The sequence below is a fragment of the Ostrinia furnacalis genome, unplaced genomic scaffold, assembly GCF_004193835.3.
Source record: "Ostrinia furnacalis isolate ACB-3 unplaced genomic scaffold, ASM419383v2 OfSCF4105, whole genome shotgun sequence".
NCBI lineage: Eukaryota > Metazoa > Arthropoda > Insecta > Lepidoptera > Crambidae > Ostrinia > Ostrinia furnacalis.
The window spans coordinates 761,171-787,880 of NW_021134344.1; the positions used below are offsets into that span (position 1 = coordinate 761,171).

Sequence of the window (26,710 nt, forward strand, 5' to 3'; positions counted from 1 at the left end):
AAGCTATATAATTTTTTAAAAGTATACAAGTTCCACCCCCCTCTCTAGTAGCTCTACAAAACATACTCGCTACGCTGTAACCTTCTAGGTGTAATAAATCAATTTTTGCAGCTGTTATCCATGTTTCAGTTAAGCAGATAGCGGCAAAGTCTCGTTCTTCAGTGAGAGCCTCCAGCAAGTGGGTTTTATTCTTGATACTGCGTATATTTTGGAATATGATTGTGGCTTCATTACGGGCGAAAGGAGTGATTATTCGCTCGTCGTTGTTCTTCTTTAGGTTGACCCTGGGTGGGAGATAGTGTAGGTAGTGTGGACCTGGCGCGACTTGTCCTTGACTGTGTATTTATTTGGCTTTTTTCATGACTATTTCTGAAATTTAGTCGTCTCTGCTGTCTTTCACGTAGCCCCTGTTCGTCAAGATATTCAGAGATCCATAGACCAGAATTCTTGAACATATTCCTACATGAAAGCAGGTATTTGACCATCCGCTTGCTGAGTAATTCTATTTTTAGGGGTCTTCTGTAGCCTTTTTTGCCTATACGGTCCATTTCCTCAATATAACCCATCAAATTTGTATGAGTTATATCTCGAAAAACTGCGAGTACTCTGTCATACAGTTCAATATCGGATTCATGATGATATTCATTTAATCCATACAAAACCAGGAACTTGCATCTCTCTCCTGCATCAACACATTTAACTGGAGCATTTTTTATCTCATTTTTGTGATCTACGGCACTTGCTGGTTTCTGTTGCTGCATCGTAGTTGTTGAAGGTGATCCAGGCAAAATACTGTGGTTTGCAGAATCCTGACTTAGAGCTCTTCTTTGTAGATCTTGACGAAGTTTATTATTTTCTTTTTCAAGTTCACTTATTCTGTGTGAGTTGTCCTGAACTGTAGAACGTAAGTCTTGTATTTCAGTTTCTAATAATTTTTGTTTGTTATTTATGGTATTTATTCCTTCCAAAACTGTTTTAATTGTATCTGATAAATCATTTTTGAAGCTCTCCTGATTTTGGTTCTGGATTGTTAGCTGTTTTTTAATTTCGCGTATTTCTGTTAGCAACAAGCTCTCCTCTGGTTGACATGATGTGGTATCGAACATCAGTGTATCTCCCTGCGGCGGCGAGTCATCTATAGCAATGGACTCAGATAGGTCAATGTTTCTGGTTGTTCTTTTTCTGAATGTTATATTTTCATTTGAAGTTTGTGGTTTATTTTCGTCATCCAAGGCTGGCATCTGGTTGCGAACAGGAGTATTTGTATTATCATATTTCGGCTGTTTAGATTTACACTCTGGGCAAATCCAGTTTTTCTTATGTTCCGCTGTCATTGTATTATAGAAACGTTTCTCTGGTACATTAACGCATGGTAAATCGAATTTTCCTGAACATTTCATGCAAACAAGAAATCTTCTATGATTGATTTCTCCCAAACAAGCTGCACATTTATTTATATTTTCAGCATTCCCTTGGGACGCCATCTTTTGGTGAGGTTCACTCGATTACTTAAGTATAAGATGCGGTATACTACTCGCCAGTAGATGGCTCTGATTGATGGTAATTTATTTATAGTAAGGGCTGTCGTCGAGTAGTTAGTTTTACTACTCCTTACTAGATGGCGTTGTATGCTGGTAATTACTATTTACTTCAAGTGATGGTGGTTGTCTTCGAGTAATTAAGTGAACTACTCCTCACCAGATGGCGCTGATTGATCGCAAATAGATTATGTAGTAGGTAAGTGTGAAATCTAAAGATGGAACAGATTTAGGTTTCTTGAATTATATCACAAAACTGTTTTTAGCAATCAACACTGGGATTGTTTTGCTTCACTGTGTTGTTTCTCAAGTATTGTCACAAAAATATGTAGATGTTATCACTTCACAACAAAGTTTTAGCTGAACTTAGTCTGTCCACATATTTTCTTAGTTTTTAGTTATTAATTGTGCTTTATTCATAGAGATAACACTATCACTTCTTAATCAGAGTCTTTACTTTATTAATCAAACGTTTTTATTACACTTTTTCGAGTTTTACTATTTTTTAAGGTAACGAAACACGGAGCTGTTTGTTTACATGAGAGCAGCGCCCTCTATCCTCTCCATCTATTCCATTAACAGGAAAGGTGGAGATAGTCTTATTCTTTTTCGTCATAAGATACCTACCGATTATTATTTGTATTAAAACCTTATTGAATTTCCAGGTGAATCAGTATCAGACCGTGCCGAGAGCGAAGCGCGAGTGGTGAGCGACCAGCGATGCATAGAAGTTAGGATCGCACGCGCAGCCGGCGGTCTCGGGCTAAGCATCGCTGGCGGTCGCGGCTCCACGCCATATATTGGCGATGACGATGGCATCTTCATATCGAGGGTCACACCTGGCGGCCCGGCGTATATGGCTGGTCTTAGGGTGGGTATACGCATGATTTTGACCGAAAATAAATATGTTTTTAGCGTAAATAAACAAAACATAAATTCCTACGAAAAATTAGGGTCTCTTGATACAAATCCAGTAAGCCTGCCTCTAAACTGTAACAAAATGATGAATGAATTTCGAGCTGTATTTTATCTTCATTTATAAGTGTCACTCTACAACTTCAACAGAAAAAAATATCATGCACGCCAATCTACGACAAAACGACGAACAAATATTTTTACAGAGCATCGCGATTGAATTCAATTTTCATCATCATCTCTCATCGCCTATACAAAAATGCATTTTACATCAACGTTGTTATTGAATATCAAGTGAATGATTGGTCAATTTATTCCCGACCCCACTGGCATTTAAACTTAATTGAGATACCTATGGTCAGTCATTGAATTTCTTCTGCGTGCAAGATATGACATAATGGAAATTTTAGGTTATGAGTACCTGAGTTCAAATGGTTACAGTCTCAGTTATAAAAACATTGATTCAGAGACGAAAATAGTAACTTCTTGACCGAAGGATTTATTGCGAGTTTTGCGACGGTGTTGTTCAACATTGACTTTGAAATCAATTTCCGCTTATGACATCTTTATTTGTGGCCATAACTACGGCTGCTGTTACGCGCTTGACACGCATCAATCTTGTATTCCATTAAATCGTTTTAAGTGTGTTTTGGTCAACGAAAATTGTGTACTCGTAGGTGTCTAAAAGTTGAATGAGATATTTAGATTCCAAGTGAAGTTTTTCTGGTAGACAATTAGCAGTGAATTGAAATGTTTATCAAGTTATGAGTGATACGGAATTTTAATTAAACATTGTGTTTATGCCACGAGAAATCCCATAATGCGTAAAACGTTCAGACTCCCACGCAGAGAAATGCTATGTCCAATAAAAGTCGACTATAAATGTAGCACTTTCTACGTGTATAATAAAGTACGGTTTAATTTTCAGGTGGGCGACAAAGTACTGTCAGTGAACGGCACGTCTGTCGTTGAGGTGGACCATTACTATGCTGTGGAAGTCCTAAAAGCTAGTGGACAAACGTTGACGCTTGTCGTCACCAGGGATTCACCTAATTCCACCAGGTAAATAGCAAAAAACGGTAATGCTAATTGGTTGCGTCAATCGCCCTAAACTGTGTAAACCACCAAAATGAGACAAAAAATTTATAAGCGAGCTTCAGTGTATTTTAAGTTAAAAATCTTTTATCACAGCCATTTTGCAGTGGTAGGTACTGCAGTGTTCACACATTTAAATTTAAAATTCCGGTTTCGCAGTAATCAACGGCATAAATCGTAAAGCTACGTGTTTCAGTGTCACATACGGGCTTGCGAAAATAAACACTTTTTTTTTACCGGTGAACCAAAACGTGAAGATTTTTAAAACCGTTTTGCTAACCGTATTAAAAGTACAGTGGACATCACATCAGACTTTACTTTTTGGTTACAAAATAGCTCCTGTTACAACAAAAACAGATACCACAATATCTAGCTCTATGTGCCGTCGCCTGTACATATATTTACTTCGGCATAAAATGCAAGTTGCATTGTATACTTTATCACACGCGTTTATTTTGACAGGACACACAGCAGAGCGCCTAGTGGGGCGAGCCACCATTCCGTATCGAGCACTACTGACACAGTTTCCACTTTAGAGAATGGACAGGTATTGTTTATATTTTTATTAAATTATTCATGTCTTTTATGCTGACTATCTCCTGAATTTAGTCCTCATTAGAATGATTCCATATGCTGGCTAGACTCTAGCCTTTTGATATTGAACGATGAGATCAGCGTAGCACTGATATTTAAAGATCGATATAGGTCAATTTAGCGATAGATGTTCTCTGAAGAAATATGCTTTCAAATATTATCCAATGTTGTTTTTAGATTGAGTTCTATTCACTTATCTATATCGTTAAAAGATTATCTTTATTATGATCCTCAAAATTATTAGTTCATTCACTAAAATCATAATGTTTTGGCTCATCATAGGAAGTGTCAACTGAAATGCAATTCAAATTGTATTATCGCAGACTGCGATCTGTTAACCTTGAGATAAAGGACATTGTTTTGTATTCGAGGTTATCTACTCTGATCTTTGTAGCGTAAAATGGCGTAATGTCATAATCAGACTTCGACTTATTTCTATTTAAAGGATTACAAGGGTTATGTACCTTCAATAATTTACTGAAAGTCAATAACCCATTATTTTATGACTTATTTTCTTATATTCAGTAGCGAATATGACGTGACTGTTTAATATTGTATCATTTTCCTCACCGATTCGAAATAAATCAATTTTTAGCGATTGATCTGTCCGTCTAAGATGTCGAATATGTCTACCGTGTAATATTGGCGACTTTAATTTTCAAAATCACTTATTGAATTTCCAGATCCCAACCGGCCGAGGCATTCCATCCAAACCGCTGATCATCGGCAACCAGTACGCTCAAGAATTCGAGCCAGAGTACAAAGAGCCGATGAAACTGAACAACAACCAGGCGCCTGTGGTTATCACGCCAGCTGTGAACTTCAGTCCCTCGCCCACGGGGCAGGCCGACTACCAGCGGCTTCAGGCCTCCCCGCCGCCGCCGTCCACGGCACCGTACATTCCGCCTGGTGAGTAGTGGTCATACGTAGTTGTGGTTACTCTAGGTCATAAACAATAGCCAGGTGTTCAAGCTGGATTACAAGGAGCCGGTGAAACTGAACAATAACCAGGCGCCTGTGGTGATCACGCCAGCTGTGAACTTCAGTCTCTCGCCCACGGGGCAGGCCGACTACCAGCGGCTTCAGGCCTCCCCGCCGCCGCCGTCCACGGCACCGTACATTCCACCTGGTAAGTCGCGGTTATAAACCCTATTCCTGTAACTCTAGGGCTCAAAATAAACAGTTATTGGTTGGAGATAGGGCCTGATTACAAGGAGCAGGTGAAACTGAACAACAACCAGGCGCCTGTGGTGATAACGCCAGCTGTGAACTTCAGTCCCTCGCCCACGGGGCAGGCCGACTACCAGTGGCTTCAGGCCTCCCCGCCGCCGCCGTCCACGGCACCGTACATTCCGCCTGGTGAGTTATGGTCATACGTAGTTGTGGTTACTCTAGGTCATAAACAATAGCCAGGAGTTCAAGCTGGATTACAAGGAGCCGGTGAAACTGAACAACAACCAGGCGCCTGTCGTGATCACGCCAGCTGTGAACTTCAGTCCCTCGCCCACGGGGCAGGCCGACTACCAGCGGCTTCAGGCCTCCCCGCCGCCGCCATCCACGGCATCGTACATTCCGCCTGGTGAGTTATGGTCATACGTAGTTGTGGTTACTCTAGAGGTCATAAACAATAGCCAGGAGTTCAAGCTGGATTACAAGGAGCCGGTGAAACTGAACAATAACCAGGCGCCTGTGGTGATCACGCCAGCTATGAACTTCAGCCACAGGGCACTTCTGCAAATTCTCCAAATCCTCCTGCTCTGCCTCCGCCTCTGGTTACAAAATCACAGTACAAGTCGTAGCGTTTCCAAATACGTACGGTATTTATTTTGTGAATCTTTAATTCTATAAGCATTGTGTGAATTTGTGATATGAACTTTAGTAATGACAGGCTCAAAAGAGCTAGATCCAGGGCCATAAAAACCAAAAAAACTCCTAACGTTTTTTTTTTTGTTTCACAGTATACCAACAAAAGGTCCTAGTCCACACGACGTTGATCCGCGACGGAGCCGGGCTCGGGTTCAGCATAGCGGGCGGGAAGGGCTCCCCTCCGTACCGGGACGACAGCGACGCCATCTACATCTCGCGCATCTCGCCGCAGGGCGCCGCCGCCAAGGACGGCAAGATGATGGTCGGCGACAAGGTGGTGTCGGTGAGTGTCGCAGTATACCAGCAAGGGGCCTAGTCCACATGACGCTAAAAGCTTCCCCCACACTATCATCATCATCATCTCAACCATAGGACGTCCACTGCTGAACATAGGCCTCCCCCAATGCTTTCCATGCTGCCCGGTTGGTAGCGGCCTGCGTCCAGCGCCTTCCTGCTACCCACACTAGCGACTATCGAACGTCGTCGTCTTGCGCAGCGTCGACGCGATGCTCTTTACTCTAAATAATGTGACGCCAGCGCTACGAAGATTCAAACGATTTCGTCTTTTTGTCTTGTCAACAACAATCCTATACAGTGACAGCTCAAAACTTTACTTCAATACTGGCATTGTCAGCCCCCCTAGACAAAACGCACTTTTTGAACGAATCGAAAATCGAATACGTCAAAACTCCACACAAAAAAGGGGCTTTTCGACCACTTTTCGACTGGTTTGCGATTATAATTTGCACTTTGTCTAGACCCACAGTAGCATTCATTAAATCTTCCTTGCACTTGTTTCACGACGACGAAGATCCAACAACTTTAAATTTCGAAAGATACTAGTGTGGGTGGGTGGTCCCTAAACTGCACCGGAGCCGGTCTCATAAGAGTGTCATAAGAATCTTCTGTGTCCGAATTCAAGCCGCTCTACATGTGTCCCAGCTGGTAGCTTTATGTCGACTCTTAAAACTGATTATTTAATGTTTAACTTCTCTAATAATTTTTACAAAATCTCACTGTGAATTTGGTTTTCAGATCAACGGCGTAGACATGGAGAATGGGCGTCACGAGACGGCTGTGTCGCTGCTTACAGGACACGAGCGCTTTGTGCGACTCGTGTTACAGCGAACCATCACCTCCGAACACGGTGAGTGAGCCACTGGGCTGATGTGAATGGGAACAGTGGTGAAACTGATCACTGAATGATGGCTGCCATGCTAATTTGAACTTTCTGCTATGGCTAATTGATGAAAAACACAATATAGAAGACTGCCAAATGACTACATCTATGCGATGTTTACGGGCTAAGTTTGTTACAGTCAATGAGAAAAATAATTTAAAAACCACTGTTCCGCATTTACTTTAATTAATTATTGTTATGTTGGTAAAAGTACTGAAAAAGATAAGCTTTCTTTGAGCCTGTTTCATTTAAAGATCTCAGATGTGATACCGTAAGCATATTTTATCTCTTAATCATTAAATGCATTTCCATATTATACACATAAATAAATGAATATTATGTGCATCGCTTAGCTTCATTGTAAATCGAAATGTTTTTTCTATAGGCGAAACGCCCCCGCGCAAGTCGACGTCAGACGAAGTGAGAGAACACAAGACGAGCCTGCAGAATGTGAACAAATCACCGTCACCGATACCGACACAGATAATACAGCCGCCGGCACCGAAACCCACCAATCACGTTAGCGCAATAGTCGGCAATCACACCTCGCACCCCGCACCGCGAGCGTCCACGCATGTCGCACCGCAGCTCGCACCGCAGCTCGCACCGCAGCTCGCACCGCAGCTCGCACCACAGCCCGCACCGCAGCCGGTGAAGCAAGCGGCGCCCGCGCCGGTCCCGCCGCAACCCGCACCGAGGCGGCTGAGTCAAACGAATGGACAGGTGAGATTAGAGGCTTTTGTTTCACCGCCATAGCGCCATTTTATGTTCGTCGTTTTGACAGCACTGTAAATGACGTTTGAAATATCTCAGTGAGGCAGCAGCGATAACATTGAGTGATGGCATATTGCTGTCGCCGAAAAATTAAAAGTTTAATGATATTACAAAATAATTAATATAGTCAACAAGATGTCAAGTTAACACATGGAGCATTACTTATCACCTAATATCAACAACTTAATACACGAAAAGAAGTGCCTCAATATGATCATTTTTCTATCGTGTTAGCTGAGAGAAATTACTTCGTAAACCTTTTGTGAGACTTTTTTAAGCAGTCTTTAGTCATAGATATGTACAGATCTTAGATTGTACAGTACGAACGTTTGACAGCCTGCTTTTTAAAAACACGCTTTTGTAGTTGCGGCAACGGCACCAAAGTTTAGATAAAATTTGGCAAATGTTTTCCATACACTGTTCACACTATTATTCTTCTTGCTTTTGTTGAATTCTGTACACATGGAATATCGGTTCTGGTTTTTTATTGGTTTTAAAAACTATCATTATGTGAAGCATAGCATTATTTGAAGCATTCTGTGATAGTCGAAAAATGTGAAAGGATGTAAGGAATTTTGAAAGTATGTAAGGAAATATGGATGTGTTCGAAAAGTTATAAAAGCTAAGATGTATGTAAATAATGAATGGATGTGTGAATGATATTTTTTAAACTATCATTGAATGCCTCATAAAATAATGCCAGCTCTTTAAAAACTTATTCAAAAATACACGTTTCCCGTACTAAATTCTGTACAGTTGGAGCCTTTTAGCCGCTTGAACTGCGCATAAACGTGTTCACTATTAAAGCTATGAATGGTTGACTGCAGGGCCCCAAGTCGACAACTAACAGTGCGAGCACGCCCTTAACCCCCGGCGCTCCTAACACCCACGGCTCTACAGACGACGTGTTCGAAGACATCCAGGTGAGATAGACCTAGCACGCAAATAAACCCCAAACAATACAGGTGATGGTACCGATTTAACACGTTCACATCCGTGCTTATACGTCTGCTTCACACCATGTGTTCGCGCCTTCACTTCACTGTAGACTAGACGGCGCCACGATACCCGCGATAGATACCGAACCTTATTCGTCTAGAAATACAGAGCTCATATTTCAAGATGAAAACGTACGGTATCGATCACGGTTATAACGCTGGCGGTCGCTCTCATTACATACTTACTTCCTATGCTTTATTCGACACTTTTTTCCAGACTGCCCCAAGTCGAGTCCAGGTTATGTATCGAAAGCTTTGACGCGATCAAATGGTTATTTGCATCTGGTATTTAGTGATATTGTCATAATATTTATTAATTTTTACAAAAGATATGTTTCTTAGTCTTTTTTATTTTTTTAAAAGAATTGTAACGTCACAAATCTTCCATTTCAGGGTAGCTTATAGACGCGTAGATACTAAAATACATAATAGATATTTATTTAGCCTCTATTACGATATTATTGGGATTGGTTGACCTTTTTAAATGATATACAATATTGTTTCAATGGAGTTTTCAATAAGTATAAATACGTGAGAATGCTTTGTTGTGTCGAATAGTGGTTTTGGTGGCGGTAGTAGTCAAGATGTCTCAATCTCATTACGTATCAAAACATTAGTATTAATAGTACATAAGTATCTGAAAATATACCTAAAAATTGGTTTCAAGACAGTTATTTTTAAATTTTGTACACGCATGTCAAATTGACAGCTGCTTAATGCCGCAACTGGCTACTATACACCTTTCTGCTTAGCATATAAATGAGATGCACATTGTTGCCTCGAAATGATCAAAAATAATTTTACCCCGTCTTTGTTGAAATTACGTAAAAACTTAAATTTGACATAAATAAAAATTCGAAGAAGAGAGTATAAAAAATTACTTCTTTAATCATGACATCACTTCTATAAAATTTTCTGTGATTGTTACTTCATTCGATTCGAATTCTACATCGTTATATTCCACATCTCGCCAACGCGCCTGTTACTCCAACAATAGATAAAAAAATATGTTTATTTTCGTAGTATAGAGTTGATGTAGATGTAATCATGTCCGAGTGTCTCAATAAAACATTATGTAGGTACAGGAAAACCTAACAATCTTCTGTCATGTCAGTTGTCACTTGCGTGTTTCTATGTTCATACATAATTAACAATTCATTTGGTGAATTGGCGATAAATAAGTTTTATAAATTATGCCTTTAGTCAATAACTGCTGCATAAAGATTTTTGCCTACACTGATTTTATTTAAAAAGAAATTCGATAAACATCATTACTTTTTTGCACTTTAATTTATTTACCAACAATTTTAAAGCATTTTGTGTGCTTAAAACTTTTCCTTATTTGACGTTGTTTTAATTATAATTTATTATGTATAAATATTATGCTTAGTCACATTTTTATTAATTTGTTATTAACAATTTTAATGGTTGATTTTTTTATCGACACTTAATTTTTAATTGAACAACTTTTAATCTAGACATTCTTTGCACACAATTTCTTTCAAATGATATTTTTCTTGTTTATTTTGGGTTAGATTTAAACACGTTAGTGTAATTTATCCTTTACTTTTTTATTCAAACAAAAAATAATGAACTGTCATAATTCAGTTTACATGCCGTTTGATCCCGCTCAGTTTTACAGTTAAAGGACCATTAATTAATTAATTTTAAAGTAATTCAAAACTGGACACGACTAAGGCACACTAAAACTGTCCACTGATACGAATGTGAACGTGTTAAACGCGCAGCCGTCGCGGCCGATCACGAACGAGGAGTTCCAAGCGATGATCCCGGCTCACTTCCTCGGCGGGCCGCGGCCGGTGTCCGAGCCGCCGGAAAAAGGCGTGCGCGTCACCGTCGAGAGGCCCACCGCCGGAATCGTGATGCCGCCGCCGCCGTCCGCCCTCGGACGTGTCACGGAGACGATCACCAAGTCGACGTTCACGGAGACCACGGTCACGAGGATCACGGACAACCAGCTCGTCGCGCCGCTCATCATCGAAGTAAGGAACATTGATGTAATGATTCGCTTACGATATTTACGGTTTTTGATCGCACAAATCTTTTTATTGCTCGAACGTTGATCAAACAGATACTGTAATTATTATAAACCTCATTTTTCCTCGGTCTAACTAAACTTACTTTTTAAACAATGAGGGTTTTCGCGAATGAAAAATCCGCCAGATGGCAATACGTAGATGCGAGGTCCAAATGCTGCATGATTTGTTATTTTTGACATTGTGTGTGACATTGACAGATATGTCAAAATCTACCAATCACGCAGCAGTCAGACCCTACATCCACGTCCCGCCATCTAGCGGATCTTTCATTCGCGAAAACCGTCATTGACATAATATACCTAACCTATGTATTTTTTCTATTGGACCGCCAAAAGCGGTCGCGATAATACTACTTATTATTAGATGAAAGATTGGAACCTACTAAAAACATGGACTATTTTGAAAATACATGGTTATTTTTATTAACGTTTATTGCAATGCAATCTTAAATTCTGAAATTATTCAATTCATTTATAAATAAAATATAAAAGATTCGAATTCTTTTTTTTTTTTTGTTAACTCGTTAAACATATTTATTAAAATCTACAGATAAACTTAAAATTACTTAAAAACTAAGATTCGAATTCTTAATTGGAACAGTTCAATAATTCATCTACCATTTCCAAAATAAACCGAGTTGGTCAACGTTTGTTAAAAATACCGTTTTCTTTTATTCTTGAATAAATATAAACTATTTAATTACTAGTACATTAACACCGGAGTAAGCGTATTTATTTATTGCATTATTGTATCGTATGCGAATCAATTCTAACAAAATATTGGAACTTTGCTCTGTAAATAGGTACAGCTTTTGGCAGATATGTTGAGGTATACCAATAGTATATAAGGAAAACCATATAGTATGTATTACATACAGTACACACACCTAAAATAAACCAAACGAACTTCTCGAATATCGAGCTACTATTCACTGAAGTTCGTTTAGGCGGTGTATCTACAAAATGCCCATGTGTGTCACGTTAATTGGAATAAAGACTTATTTAATCAAAATAAAAAAATATTTTCGCATTGATGTCGATACACCTTACACACGTTGCATGTGCAACTTCAATGAAATAAATACACAATAAAATATCTACATAATATTTAGCTTTACAGAATGTTTTCTTTTTTAGATTTTGTTTAAGATATTTTTATTGAACGTATTGATTTCTTTGTTCCAGGATGTGACTTTAGTCAAAGATGGCGGATCTCTCGGTTTTAGCATCATCGGAGGAACAGATCATTCGTGCATTCCATTCGGAGGCAAAGAACCAGGAATATTTGTGTCCCATGTAAGTTGAAAACATTTTCAAACAACAGCAGTGATTCCACAAAACAATATTTTTTTTGTAAATAGGGATGTTTCCTGGGTAAAAAAGCAAGAGTTTTAATTAGTCCATCAGTTAGCTTATCAAAAACTACTCGACACGTATTTTTCACTTTTTAAGACTAATGAAAATGTAAAGAGATAAAGCGTGCCAAAGTTCTAAAGAAAAGGTCCGTGACGTCAGTGAGTGCGTAAAAGTGCAGCACTTTGTGACGTCGCGCGGAACTTCAACGCACTATAACTTTGTAATTATTTGTTTGATTGACAATTCAAAATATACGTGTCCAATATTTTTTTATATCAAAATTGACGGACTAAAAAAATTTTGTTAGGAAACTAGCCTATTGGCTGTAAATGATAAAGTACTTTTTCATCTCCGAACTTTATCCTATATCCTGTAATAATATGCAGCTATCGAGTAAGATTTTTATCACTATTGGAGCCAACTGATGACCACAAAGACCATAGCAGTATTTATTAGTTTGATCCAACCTGATTGATCGATAAAAAGGATATTGGTGACTTCATTTGTTAGAACCCACATGACAGAAGATGTCAACTAAGCCATTTAATACTTTTAACACGTCAACACGTTTTAACAGGTGGTACCCGGCGGCGTGGCGGCTCGCTCCGGCAAGCTTCGCATGGGCGACCGCATCCTCAAAGTCAACGGTCACGAACTGACTGGTGTCACGCATCGCGAGGCGGTCCAGTTGCTGCTACAGCCTGGTCCTACACTAGGCCTGACTGTCCGCCACGACCCACTGCCTCAGGGATACCAGGTCAGTGAGGGTTAAATGCATGCACGGTGGATAGGTGACATTAACGTTGTAGGAAGGGTAATATTATATTGTATAGGTGATTTCAACTTTGCGAGAAGGACCTAGGTAGTGATACTATGTAATTTTGATTTAAAAGGGAAAGTGCCTTTGTTGAGGTTGCAAGAAGTCAATGCCTCAACCTTGCGGGAAGGACATGTGCACTATTTAAGGTTTTAAGAAGCCACTGAATGCTAACGGCTCAGAGCTGCTAGTGGCGTTTTATGGGGGAGGCCTATACCCAGTAGTGGACTTCTAGAGACTGATGATGAGTCATAGTGACTTTTATCTAGTATTTGGAACTTTACTGAATTAGCATAAAAATAATGATTTTATGAGAGACCAGACGACATCTCTTATTACTAAGCGTTTTCAATCTTTCTATTGCTATATTGGTATTATAATGTTATTCTGAATTGGTATCAAATGTCCCAGAACAAGGTATCGTCAAGGTCTATGAAAAAAACTTATCTTACGCACGACAACCGATACAAGCATGGCCAGCCGCAGGACGTTAACTAATGACTTTCATGCATATTGGAATTGAGTATTTAGTTTATGGATGATTGTTACTTGAGTGACTAACTGCTTTCATTTGGAACTAAAACCATTGACTTGAGTTTGTGCAATGCGATGAACTATCATGTGTACTCACACACCGCAATACGCGCAATGTTTGCATGGATGCAAGTTGTCGGGTTGTAATTTAATGTTGAATCGAAATACGAGCGATATTGAGTAGTGTGAGTTGAAATAAACGCTTCAAAGTAGTTATTTGGCGGTATCAAATCCAACAAGACTTGTACGTAATGCTTTTGCACATACAATTCGGCTGTCATTGGGGAAAAGCTACTAGATTATCTGTGCTGCGGACTATCGCTTTTTGAAGTACAATTTTTCATCGAAATAAACAATCGACACCGATTTATTTGTAAATGCTAGTGTTGGAAGAGTTATGCCACATTTTATACACAAAACATTATTTTGTTCCACACTTGCGCACGATGGCCTACGCAACACACATTCAGGGTCTCATTCAAGTTGAGATTGTCGATGGAACTGTAAGTGTGAAACTCACCCGGCGATCTCGAACCTATGTGTGTTACTTTACCAAATATATGTCAGAAATCCCCATCCAAACAATACGTGTGCTCCGCTATCGTCATATCCTGAATGGTTATTTCGTAACGCTTTCTTTTATTCCATAGACCACTCGGTTTCCAAAGGTTTCTTTGTCTTTGGCGCTCGTAGCTTTAATTTTGTTTCAGCTTTTCTATTAGATGAATAATTGGTACCAAAATTCCACACAATCCGAAGTAAAGTATCTGTCTTGTGCTAAGATGTTTAGTTGAAGGTATTTGCGTAATGTTTAGAATGAAAGCTTTCTTTTACTGAGTGCATGATTGGCTTTGCATGTAATCTTAATGATAGATAAGCTTTAATGGTACAGACTGATTGAATGTAATGTTTAGTGTTTTTTATTTGTTTCTTAAATTGTAAATGTAATTTAGTTTTCTCTATTTTCAATTTAGAATTGGTATTTAGTTTGCATTTTATTCGACAGGACTTAACGATTATAAAGCAAGAAGGCGAAAAACTTGGCATGCACATAAAAGGAGGACTGAACGGCCAGCGTGGCAACCCTAACGATCCTAACGATGAGGGAGTCTTCATATCGAAAATAAACAGTGGTGGAGCTGCAAGGAGAGATGGCAGACTAAAGGTAAGTCATTATAATGTTACTTTTCCCAGTATTTTGACAGACTGTAGACCTGTGCCCTAGTGAGAAACTAGTTAAGGCGCAAAAGCGCATAATGTCAAAACCATAAAAATCTTATTAATTTATGATATTTTTATCCTGTTTTAATTTTGTTGATTAGTTTAACCGCTGAGTTAATAAAATAAAGTAAAAATCGTAGTTAGATTAGGTAAGGTTTAAGATTTTATACCATTCTCACAGGCCTAAGATTAATTATCGACCTACTTTCAAATTGAGGTTGAGATACGAAGGTTGAGGGCACAAGAGCGCGCGGCAGGTCGCCCATGCGCTGGACTGACCAGATCAAAACCGCACTCAATGGTCCACTCCACGAGTGCACAAGAAAGGCTGCAGTGCGGGAGGAATGGCGACGGATTGTGAGACTTGCCACCGGACCTGGTGTGACGACCACGACCACTCTGGCAAGAGTGTAGCGACGAAGAAGAAGAACTTTCAAATTTTTCCTATACATGACGTAGTTATTAGGCGGCTTTCCGTGATCATACGCACAAACAATTTCTAAGTGACGTCATCACGACCGTAAATACGACCTTATAGACTAAGAGCTAGTGAACGCCAGACCTACGTCATTTTATAAAAGCTGAAAGTTTGTCAGCGTATGCTCCCAATATAGGATATAATGTTGGTGAATTATGAAGTTTGGGTCGTGGTGGCTTTGAGAGCTAACCTAAAAAAACTGTCTTTCAAGGAGTTGGAACTGTCAAAACTGTCTGGCTGTTGGGGAAAATACTTCTAATTATTGTCCAAATATTATACATAAAAATCAGATTTAATGGTATAACGTTAGTAGAATTACAGTCTGTTGAATATACAGAAAAAGCCACCGTAAAAGTTAGACTTACGTTATACTATAAAATCTGATTTTTATGTATAATATTGGGGCAATAATAAGAAGTATTTTCCCCAACAGCCAGACAGTTTTGACAGTTCCAACTCCTTGCCAGACAGTTTTTTTAGGGTAGCTCCCAAAGCCACCACGACCCAAACTTCATAATTCACCAACATTATATCCTATATTAGGAGCATACGCTGACAAACTTTCAGCTTTTATAAAATGACGTAGGTCTGGCGTTCACTAGCTCTTAGTCTATTATTTTACAATCAGTTCTAAATAAAAGTTCCCCTAACAGGTTGGCATGCGTCTATTGGAAGTGAACGGCGTTTCACTACTAGGCGCGACGCACAACGAGGCGGTGAACGCTTTGAGACAAGCCACCAACGCGCCTCTACACCTTGTGGTCTGCTACGGGTATACGCGCCCAGAGAAGTATACCGTAAGTTGCACTGCACTACACATTATTCCATTTCAAAATACGATCTTTAACCCTTAATTAGTCGTGCAACACAAATTACACGGTAGCATGCCTCCAGAAGACGAATGATGAATCGTGTGGGGTGTTCTTACCCCAATCGGATTCAAGCATATCATATGAGCAATCGATACTGCCTAATGAAAGTCACGCCCTTCCCGAATTTTAAAAAGGAAATAATGTAATAAAAAAGTGTATAATAATTCATGAGCTTTTATGCACTCCGCGTGACTAATTAAGGGTTGACGTAGTTCAGTGTTTGATGCTCATATTATTTAAATCTCTTATTGAAGACCACTGGTTTCTTATTTTAGCATAAACACATTAAATAATAGCCTATTTTACGACTGAGACAATATTGATTTGCACTTAGAATTTAATGTTTATTTGCATTACTTCTCAATAAATGAGAAATTAAGTCTAATCACAGTGCTTTATAAAAAAAAGTTGAATATTTCACTAGTTTGATAATATCTAAAGCTTTCTAATGCAACTGGCACAAAACACTTGCGTGTGAGTTTGGCTAGTATTAGTTAGAAAGAGATAGACAAGCGAATGTTTGCACAGACCGGTAGCGAGAGCGGGACAGCGGACACCGGCGGCTCTCTGTCTCACTCAACGTCGAGCCTGGACCGAGATGAGTCGTTGCACCATCATCAACAGGTAACTATTTTGATTTGATGCTTTTTAAAAAGGGTGGACATTGTTGTTATTTTCTGCAACCTTTGATGGTTTTGGTCGTACAAAACGTGTACCGATAAGCATCAAATATCAATAATGCCCATCCTGAAGTAAGATTGGATAACACAGTAGTTACATAGTTCGTTTGAGTTGTAAATGCCAGCTTTTCTTTAGAACCTAACTTAATATAAGTTTCACTTAAACATTTCCGTCTTATTTGCAATAGATTATTTACAACATTTTCACTATATTTCACGATTCAGTTTTTTTGTTGTTTTTCTATCACATCTAGAGCTAGAAAAAATATCCAACTCACATTGTCCATAAGCACCACATACAATATATTATTTTAATTATTACAGGAGCAACACTTCCAACAGGATTTAGTTGAGTTTGAACATGAGAAACAAGTCGCAGAAGTAAGGGAGAAGTCTACTCCTGAAAAGGTATGTTTACACAATACAATATCTACTAATACGATTTGTATGTCTTTTACAAAAAAATAATTGATAAAATATCAATCCGGCTCGAAGGACCAAATATCAATTTTATAATCCTATCATTATACGGACAACAGATGCTAAAAAAATTGGTCTTCTTTGCCTCTTTAGGCTATGCAAAAGGATTTATTGATGATAAAGAAATTAAAACTTGTCATTCACTCATGTCAAAATAACATAGATTTTTACTGACACGTTTTCTTGTATACCGTACGACCATAAATTACAATAGATTTCGACCCTTCTTGTGTAGAAGAAACAAAATTCAATAGGAAAATAAATAGACCAGATCAGTTGCTGTTCTGTTGACTGTGTACTTCACAATTTCTTTTTCTTCTTTGACTCTTGACTAAATCACAATGTTAAACAGGTGCTAGATATAGTCCACGCCGTGGAAAGCATGGCCCTAGAGCCGGCGCCGCCCACGTCGCCGGAGCCCCACCACAAGACGACCACCGTCGTCATGTCCAAACACACCCTCCAACCTCAGGTGAGATTATTACACAGCCACCGATAACGCTGTGATTTGGTGGTCGCGAACAATGGAACATAATTAGGTGGTCACTTAACTAACCACCTGATAAAAGTTGCACGATGATCTTGTTTATAAAACTTACGTGATCAGTAACACTACCCACCTTATTAGACACTGTTTAAAGTGATAATTGTTGTTAAAAAGTTAGTTAAGTTTAACCGCCTCTGTGGTCTAGTGGTAAGACCACCTGCTTCAGACGCAGAGGTCCCGGGTTCGATTCCCAGTGGGGGCAGATTTTTCTGTTCGGTTTGGTTGGTGGTAGGGCTTGTTCTAAGTCTGCCTTGCTAGCTACCACCATCTTACCTAAGTCTGTCGCCATAATAACAATTTTAACAGCATTGTTGTGTTCCGGCAGTTAAGAGGTAAGATAGCCAGTTCCTCTGTGGTTGAGGATTCCGGGTGAAGCTCGCTTCCACCTTCGGCCTGATCATCACTTACCATCAGTTGAGATACAAGCCAAGAGCTTCCTCGTAGTGAATAAAAAAAAGGAAATAAATAAATAATCATAAAATTATTGGGTCGAATATTGACTGTGCTTATGTTCCATTGTTGGTGATAATACACTATCAAGCCTAGTCTTCGCTAACGTGTATATTTTAGCTCTCTTTTGTAATGCTAGCTAGCTAATTTATTTTTCTAATAGTTTACCATCTACATTACTAAATTAGTAACTATAAAGTAACTTTATAGTATGCATCTGTTAAAAAGAAAGACTAGGCTTATTTTATTAAACTTAAATGATTAAAACTTTTTTCTTTGTTAAAACCAATGTGCATGATTATAAATAAATTTCTTTGTTTTAACTAAAACTTTTACAAATAAATAGCCTCTTGATACTTTTTGGAAAGCTTCTATTATGAGTACATTATAAAAATTCAGCATGACAATAAATTGTATAGCTTTGTATAGTATTCGAATAACTTTTTAGTAACGAGGAACATGCGCCTATGCGATGTCCTCTTGCACGGTTCTCTCTTATTGATAGCATGCACTATTGTATATTTGTAGTATAAAAGTATAAAGTATTGCTTGCATGAAAATATACTTAATTTATATCGATTTATATTACTCTAAGTATGTTATATTTAATACTTTATCTTCCAAAATAAATGTTTAGTATATTTTACATAAAGCCTTATTATGTAGATGGTTTCGGAAGGGTAGCACGAAGAATACCTACCTATCTCACCTGTCTACTCGTACTTCAAACTATTTTCTGTTTAGGTTTGTAAATGGATCGTAGACTATGTGTATTAGGAATTACTTGCATGAATCCTTTCATAAGTTCTATCTATTCAAATACGAAACTGAACTATTGATGTATTAGGAATTCTAAATATGTTTTTTGAAATAGTGAAATAAATGGTTGTATTATTTTCAGTTCTTGTAGCTTAGATCAATGTCGTCGTGTGTTAGCTTATACCAGTCATATCTGTATAGAAAACAGACTGAGCTGGGTTGCGAATAAATATATTGACTTTGCATATTACCTCCATTGCAGAGTGCAAACCCAGAGGAATCGGAGGGAAACACATAGTACATCGGTTATAAGTTCTGTCCAAAATGTAAATGTAAAAGATATATTATAGTTTAATGGTTGATGGAATGTATGGATAAACATTTGTCCAGTAAATCTTATATAAGACGTAATAGAGCATGGAGTTGAAAAGCGGGCAGTTTGTGTTACGATAATTGTGTGTTTATTACAATATTATTATTGTATCTATTTTAGTAAACTTCAATAAGAATATTCATCTAGTTCAAACATATTTTTACTGGAATTATATTAAATATCATTGGAAATATTATTTCTTCATGGGTGTAAATACCATTTTCTGTCTATATCTACATCACATTAGTGGTATTATAAATGTTAAAAACGAAATATATTTTAATAAGGAATTATTAATACATGTATATTATACTCGCCTATGAGTAAAACTTATATTGAAGAAATATTTTCATTTCTCCTATTGATCAATATGATACTTAGAATGATTTATTTACTACATTGAAAACAATATTTTTTATTATTTAGCTGAAGAAACATATCGATGCTTTATAGCTTCAAAATATTTGTTTAATAGATCGTTCATTAATTTATAAATAATGAATTATTATATTGTAAATAATATTATTGAATGAATCAATTTACCGTCTCAAAGTTTTACATTTATATGACAAAATAAACAATTATGTTGAACAATTTTACAATGATCTAACTATTGATCAACCTAGGTCTAAAATTTGGTTATTTGAGCTAATATTCGTGTCTGTGTATCAATTTATACATGTGTGACATTGTACTAGTATGGTTTTTTGATGTACTCTGCGACTAAATATTACCTAATTGACTGTTAGTTTATAGTTACATAATATTCTCTCTAAAGCTGTTACAGTATGATAATATCCTATGACTATTGTATCAATATTGTGCGTGAAATAGTATATTTTTGTCTTGGTGTATTGGAACCCTCATAATAATGAAACTGGTTAGAGAACTTGTATTGCCTACTGCTCATTAATAGTCTGACTTATAATATTATAATCACCTACTTATTCCCGAATGACCAATAACGATTGTAGTTTGTATAATATTTAACCTACCCAAGTATTTCAAGTACACTTTGAATGACGTTTCATATTTACTCTAGGTGTTTTATAACCTTTGCTACAAAGACCAATTTTATAACTATTAACCATGTCCTGCTGTCGAACATTGTAATTCATACGCAATTAGCTTGTCAATGTATAAGTTTAACAGTTATTTATTACTTGTTCCTTTAGGCTTCTCATGTTTAATTGTTCTTTCCCCTGTGTTGTTCTACCAGCTTAATATGCCATTTCATATTTTGTGACGCATCCTTGCTATTTTAACTTATAAACATGGCCAAAAATATAATTACTTCGGTATATGTATTTTTCCTAAACTTCTTACTGTTTGCGTCAATACTAATCGTTAAATTACGTAAGTTGTGAAATCTGGCCAAATTTACTATTTCAACTGCCAATTATTTTAAAAATTTGATAAAATTATTGAGTGTAATTAATCATTATTATTAATTTTTAAGATACGAAATTATTCTAATTGACGTTATGTTTTAGTGTTGCATTTAAATACATGATGTTTCAGAAATTATATTTCTTTTAATTTATACGCATGTTTTAAGAACATTTATTTTGGAAGATTTCTTTTCCCAATTAAGCTTAGTTATTGTTTCGCGCCAGACTTTGTTTTCCAGTTCTATGACCGGCCAAATTCAGGTCTATGTTTTCGTGCAAGTAGCTTGGCTAATGCTAAAGTGTGAGATGGCGACGGTGTATATCTTGTATATTAGAGGCGTCTCGCACTTTACACTTCGGTTTGGTTGTATAGCTAAAGTATTCGTTGCGTAAGTATCGCAGTGCAGTACAATGTGTTGGTTTGGTCAGTCGTCTAGTTCGCAAGCGGCTCCCCCCTCGCCGCTCGCGGTGTTCACTCAGCAGAAGGTGAAGACGCCGCCCCCCCACACCCCGCCTCCCCCGGAAGACGCCGGCACGCCCGTCGACCCGCCCCGCGCGACGCCAACCCGCCCCACGCTGCCGCCGCCGCCTCCCCCGGCCAAACAGAAACCACAAGTGCCACGAAAGCCACAGACGAAGCGAGTTAGTTTCATCCAGGAACAAGACCGCGAACCCGCGAAACACTCGTTGTCGACGAACGAACCGAAAACGAACCCTCGAATGTTGCATGAAACGCATGAGGAAACAAGAGAACCCGTAATCGACACTAACGATGCATGCGCGGGTGTTAGCTCTTTACTAATCCGAAACCGCCCGCCGATAGCCGAGCCGGAGCTCTCGAAACCCGTCCCCCGAGCGAATCTCGTTCTTCCCGACGATCACATCATCCCCCCACCGCCTTTCTTTGATACGGACGTAAGTGACACTAGTTATAACGACGATTTGTTAATGCCACCTATTACGATAGTCCCTCAAAAATTGATTCTCCCCGAGCCCGTCGTAGCGGAAACATCCATGCAGTCTTCTACTACGACGAATTCGCCAGAAAGCGAAGTGCCCCCGCCGGTCAATTATTTCGCTTACCCAAACCCGCAACCGATCATAGACGACCGTGCTCGAACAGCCATTATTGCAGAAGTGCCATCGCAACAAGTCTTCCGTGCGTTTGAATATCCTTCTCTCAACAGTGAAGATTATTATAATGAATTATCTGTCAGTCCCGGCGGAGAACCAGATCCGCCTGAACTTTTGCATGTCCAATATAAAACTCTTCCGATAGTTTCACACGTCCCTCACAGTCCTTGCAATTTGCACCCCGACAGATCTTACTACGACGATGGGCCAGGTCCAACTCCCATTCACAACTCGTTAAAAGATTTGAGAGTCAAAAATATGTCACCTGGTATGGTTCACTCGACTACATATCCGCCCATTCAGCCCTTCAATCCATATCCATCTCTAACTACGGTTGCGGGGACATACAACCCATACACCTGCACTGTCCCCATCAGCACAACTGAGAATAGCAGAAGTCATAAAGCGCAAGTGTCCCCCTCTCTCGCCAGCGCGAGAAGGGATATAAACGCGAACGTCACTGAGGCCGTCCCGTTGCACGCGGGCGACGTGTGCAAAAGTGGTCCGCCAGAAAGAAGAGTCCATTTCGGCGACGTGACGACTGCGCACGACGATGACGCAATATCGCATAGTTCGGACCTCCTGAGGGAAGGCAGTTCCTCGCCCGCATCCGCCCAGAAACCCGCATGGAGCAGCAAAATCAAAGCCTTCGCCATCGGCGAGGTAAACATCAATGTACGGCATTACCCTCACACACTCGGCTTTTTTTGATTGTGTTCGTCGACAACCCAGAATACTGACAACATACACATCGATCATCCGACCACATTCCCCATATTTTTGTTATTTACCTAATTTGATTCGTCGTTATTAACTTGCAATTACTTATATTTTGCATGTTTGATTTATTTATTTACTTATGCAATTTTATTTATTATTTTAATATGAATAACAACTTGACTGCATGGGTGTTGAGCCTGGAGATGGGAATTTCATGGCTTGTAAATATCATGAGCTTTTTTTTAAATTATCGTTTATTCATGTTGATATTCACAAAATGTCTAACCGTGAAACACTATGTTGATGTTAATGAATATATTCTTTAGGCTTCCCCGCCTCATTCGGCAAATTTTGTGAAGGCGTCTGTCAGCGATAAGAAAAAATTCTTCGAAAATGCAATGGAAGAAAGTCACAAGCCATCGCCAAAACCAGGTAAGTTTTCTCGTCATTTCTCTTGCTTACTAATTCTCATTTTACAGCGTCCGATCAATCTTAAAATCAGCAATAATCTGCTGTATGTTTTCGATTGGAACATAGATTAGGATTCATTTATCTCCGTAACGTCATACGAATGTATCTATTTACATTGCTATGTAGCGTCCGCGAAGCTAGCGCGACGTTCATGACACCATCATTTAGAGGACGCACGTCATTTAACAATAAATGCCACTACATTATCTGATCTATTAATTTATCACTCGTATCGCCACCGCAGAACGAGTATTCACATTCCTGTCAGCGGATGAGGTGGAGAAATTGAAGCAAGAAGAGGAGAGGAAGATGGCCACGCTGTCACGTGCGGAGCTCCGCTCGTGGTCCCCGGGGGAGGACCGCCAGAGCGGAGACAGCTCGCACTCCGACGACGAGCCCTACGAGAATGGCCATAGGTAACATACCTTAGGTCTTCTTTAGTTCCCTTTAATAACTGAAGGAAGAAAGGGAGAAGAAGATGACTGCGTTATCGCGCACGGAGTGGAAACAGCTCGCATTCCGAGCCCTACGAATACGATATGGCCATAAGTAACTATGAAATAGTGATAATAGCCTGGTTCTAGCAGAGTAGCATAGCATTAGCATCACCTCCATGCCTCCATTCTTTCCGTGGATGTCATAAGGCCCGGTTTCCACCAAGGCAGAGCGGAGCGGAGACGAGAGGATTGTAAACTGTGCATAGCTGTCAGCTTGTCTGTTTATTGCTGTCTATGAAAGGAAAACGCACTCCGCTCCACGCCGCAGCCGCCGCTGTCAAATTCTTTAGAAAATTGAGTTTGCCCGACATCTCCTCTCTTCTCCGCTCGATCCATTTCTGGTGAAGTGGAGCGGAAAGGAGATAACAGCTCCGAGCTGTCATCTTGACAATTTATGCTAGATTTAACGTCTACATGTAGACGTCAGCGTACAGTACTATCATCACAATATTCAAACTTTTCTTTTTTTCTAATTAAAGTTACTCCCTGGGCGGCGTAAGTCCGTCAGCGAAGTCTCAAAGGAGACGCGGCGGCGAGGGCGAAGACGCGGCCACGCGCGCCGCTCGCCGCGCGGCCTGGAGAGCTGCCAGGCTACGCTCCTTGGAACAGGTATATACTTACAAAGCTACGAGAAAATCAAACATTCTGAACTATTCATAGTTAAATCTAAGATTGGTGTTTTCTTGTGACTGACACAGCTGGAACGTCAAGCTGTAAGTACCTACTGATGCCCGTAATCCTGAATCCTGATACATAAAGTTAGCCTATTAATTTAACACAGGTACGACTGTACTCAGTGTTGCACTATCAAATGCAATTGACGCGCCTCTATGCCAGGGTTTTTATGTTCCTGGTCGGGCTATACTGCCTAATAGATGTCGCCTTTGAGTGAGGCCCGTTGTCAGCCCAAAAAATAAGTCAGAATGACCTTATATCTCGCGAGTCTACATTAGTCGACTCATTCATTTTGTGGCTGCTTGTGATTTTAGAGATTTATAGAAATAATCATATACTTAAAGCTACAGCTAGCTTACAATGTATCGTTGTATTTATATTTGTCTTTTGATAGCCATATCGTTGAAAAAACCAAATTGTATCCGTATAACTTTATACTACTAAACATACGGCTCTTTTTTTCATGTCATACCATGCAATAAAACATTATGACTATGTAAATAGAACAGGTTTTCAGTAATGTTTTTTGCCCCAAGTGCTATTTGTAGCTATTGTAGTACGATCACTATTAAATGCCAAATATGTTTAATCATTTGAAATGCAGCTTGAATAACTCTTAATTATATTTATTTTTCAGGAGGCAATCGAGTCACAGAAAGTGATAAAAAGCCTCGTGGGCCCAGCCAATGAGATCATTGGCGAAGTGCCACCAAGGGACAAATCTCCGTCCGAGGTAAAATCTTATTCCTTTATCTCTTTTAATTGAATGTTGTCATGTTAAAATTACTAAGCCATCTACGAACAATCATTACTTGTTGGGAAAAAGTAACAAACTACACACAAGAGTGAACTAACTATAGATTGATTTATGAACTGTTATTTTTTCCCAACAAATGGTTAGAATGTACCCTTATAATCCAATAACTTATGTTGTTTGTCCGTAACATTTAACATCGAATGGTCATTAACACTGTACTTGGTGTTTCATTACTACTTTTCTAATAGAGATTCCCTCCATACTATTTTTGTTTGTTTGTTTCCTCATATTTTTCACAAAAACATTGTTTTGTTAGAATTTTCATTGTCTGTTAAAAAATTATGTCTCTGTTAGCATACTGGCAAATGTGTTGATTGAATCTAACATAATTAATTGTGGGTGAGGATATATGTCGCTTGGCTGGCGTAATCCGTCCATAATGGGTTGTGAATGTCAAATTGGCTTTACAAATTATAGAAATGGCCTCTACCACGTATCGCATTACGTACAAAACCGGGGCCTATACTAGCGGTGAAGGAGAAAGAAAAATTGTTAGACGAGCGCATTACACTTCGCACCGAGGAGTATGTGTGCCCCACCACCGGCGAGACTAAAGTGCGGACAGTCGAATACATTGAGAAAGTGATTGAGAAAGAGGTACGCGTCGCACTGTACATTGCGCTACATAGTTGTTACGAGACGCTGTACACATAAGCAATGCCGTATCGTGTGTGGTTTTATTATTTATATCTTTGTATTTTACAATACGCTTAGCTTACGCGCAATTAGACGCTGCTGACTATTCGACACGATTTTACACCGAGACTGTTTTTGACTTACGACTCTTTACAACTGACCCGACTTGACAGAACGTCCGTGTATAAACACTCGATTATTAATATTGCGGGGCCTTATAAATGCACTAAACGATATACTTGGCACAACGTGAAACACCATTTCAAAGTAGCATAGAAATGTAGATGAACTTGTAGAACATACACTCACACGTCACTAATTTTACTGTGGTTTTCAGGGCTTTCTGTACAATACCTACAATTTAGATTTTCTTTATTATACAATGCAATATGTAGGATCTTTCAACCAACTAGAAGTACAAAATTTTATATAAATATTTTACGTATTGATATTTAAATTTGTGTAATTATTTTACACAGTGTGTTGCATGATTGTGGCATGGCATGCTAATATAATGTTGTGTATCATTTGTCAGACGATACCGGGATTCTAGACACGGGATCTTCACACTGAACACAGTAAATGGTTTGTTGCCTTTATCTCAATGTATTTATTTTAGTTTAATAGCCGCTTAACCGCAACGCAAATTAACGCTTGTAGAATTGCAAACTAATTGTAACAATTTGTGTTGTTTTGATGTTTTTGTTTTGTTTCTCATGATCGTATTGATCGAATGACCTCATTTTGTGCTAATCGCTCGATCATATATCGGGCTTGAAGTGT

At 38.9% G+C, this 26,710-nt stretch overlaps 2 protein-coding genes across 2 annotated transcripts in view; one reads left to right on the forward strand and one right to left on the reverse strand.

The window, feature by feature from the left end:
* Positions 1-2,092, reverse strand: LOC114358724 (uncharacterized). The gene has a single exon (XM_028312760.1). It carries the CDS (start codon positions 1,482-1,484, stop codon positions 231-233), a length of 1,254 nt encoding a protein of 417 aa, XP_028168561.1. The 5' UTR covers positions 1,485-2,092; the 3' UTR covers positions 1-230.
* Positions 1,619-26,710, forward strand: part of scrib (scribble planar cell polarity protein) — a 27,420-nt gene continuing 2,328 nt past the window's right edge. Inside the window, exons 1-23 of the mRNA XM_028312772.1 lie at positions 1,619-1,634; positions 2,204-2,409; positions 3,382-3,515; positions 4,011-4,095; positions 4,826-5,051; positions 6,101-6,291; positions 7,044-7,155; positions 7,574-7,911; positions 8,790-8,885; positions 10,709-10,963; positions 12,205-12,315; positions 12,953-13,132; positions 14,733-14,891; positions 16,079-16,222; positions 16,826-16,921; positions 17,302-17,385; positions 17,810-17,929; positions 21,407-22,786; positions 23,158-23,263; positions 23,547-23,718; positions 24,279-24,408; positions 25,112-25,207; positions 25,709-25,888. Of these exons, the coding sequence (XP_028168573.1) occupies positions 1,619-1,634; positions 2,204-2,409; positions 3,382-3,515; positions 4,011-4,095; positions 4,826-5,051; positions 6,101-6,291; positions 7,044-7,155; positions 7,574-7,911; positions 8,790-8,885; positions 10,709-10,963; positions 12,205-12,315; positions 12,953-13,132; positions 14,733-14,891; positions 16,079-16,222; positions 16,826-16,921; positions 17,302-17,385; positions 17,810-17,929; positions 21,407-22,786; positions 23,158-23,263; positions 23,547-23,718; positions 24,279-24,408; positions 25,112-25,207; positions 25,709-25,888 (4,617 nt within the window). The remainder of the gene's footprint in view (positions 1,635-2,203; positions 2,410-3,381; positions 3,516-4,010; positions 4,096-4,825; positions 5,052-6,100; positions 6,292-7,043; positions 7,156-7,573; positions 7,912-8,789; positions 8,886-10,708; positions 10,964-12,204; positions 12,316-12,952; positions 13,133-14,732; positions 14,892-16,078; positions 16,223-16,825; positions 16,922-17,301; positions 17,386-17,809; positions 17,930-21,406; positions 22,787-23,157; positions 23,264-23,546; positions 23,719-24,278; positions 24,409-25,111; positions 25,208-25,708; positions 25,889-26,710) is intronic.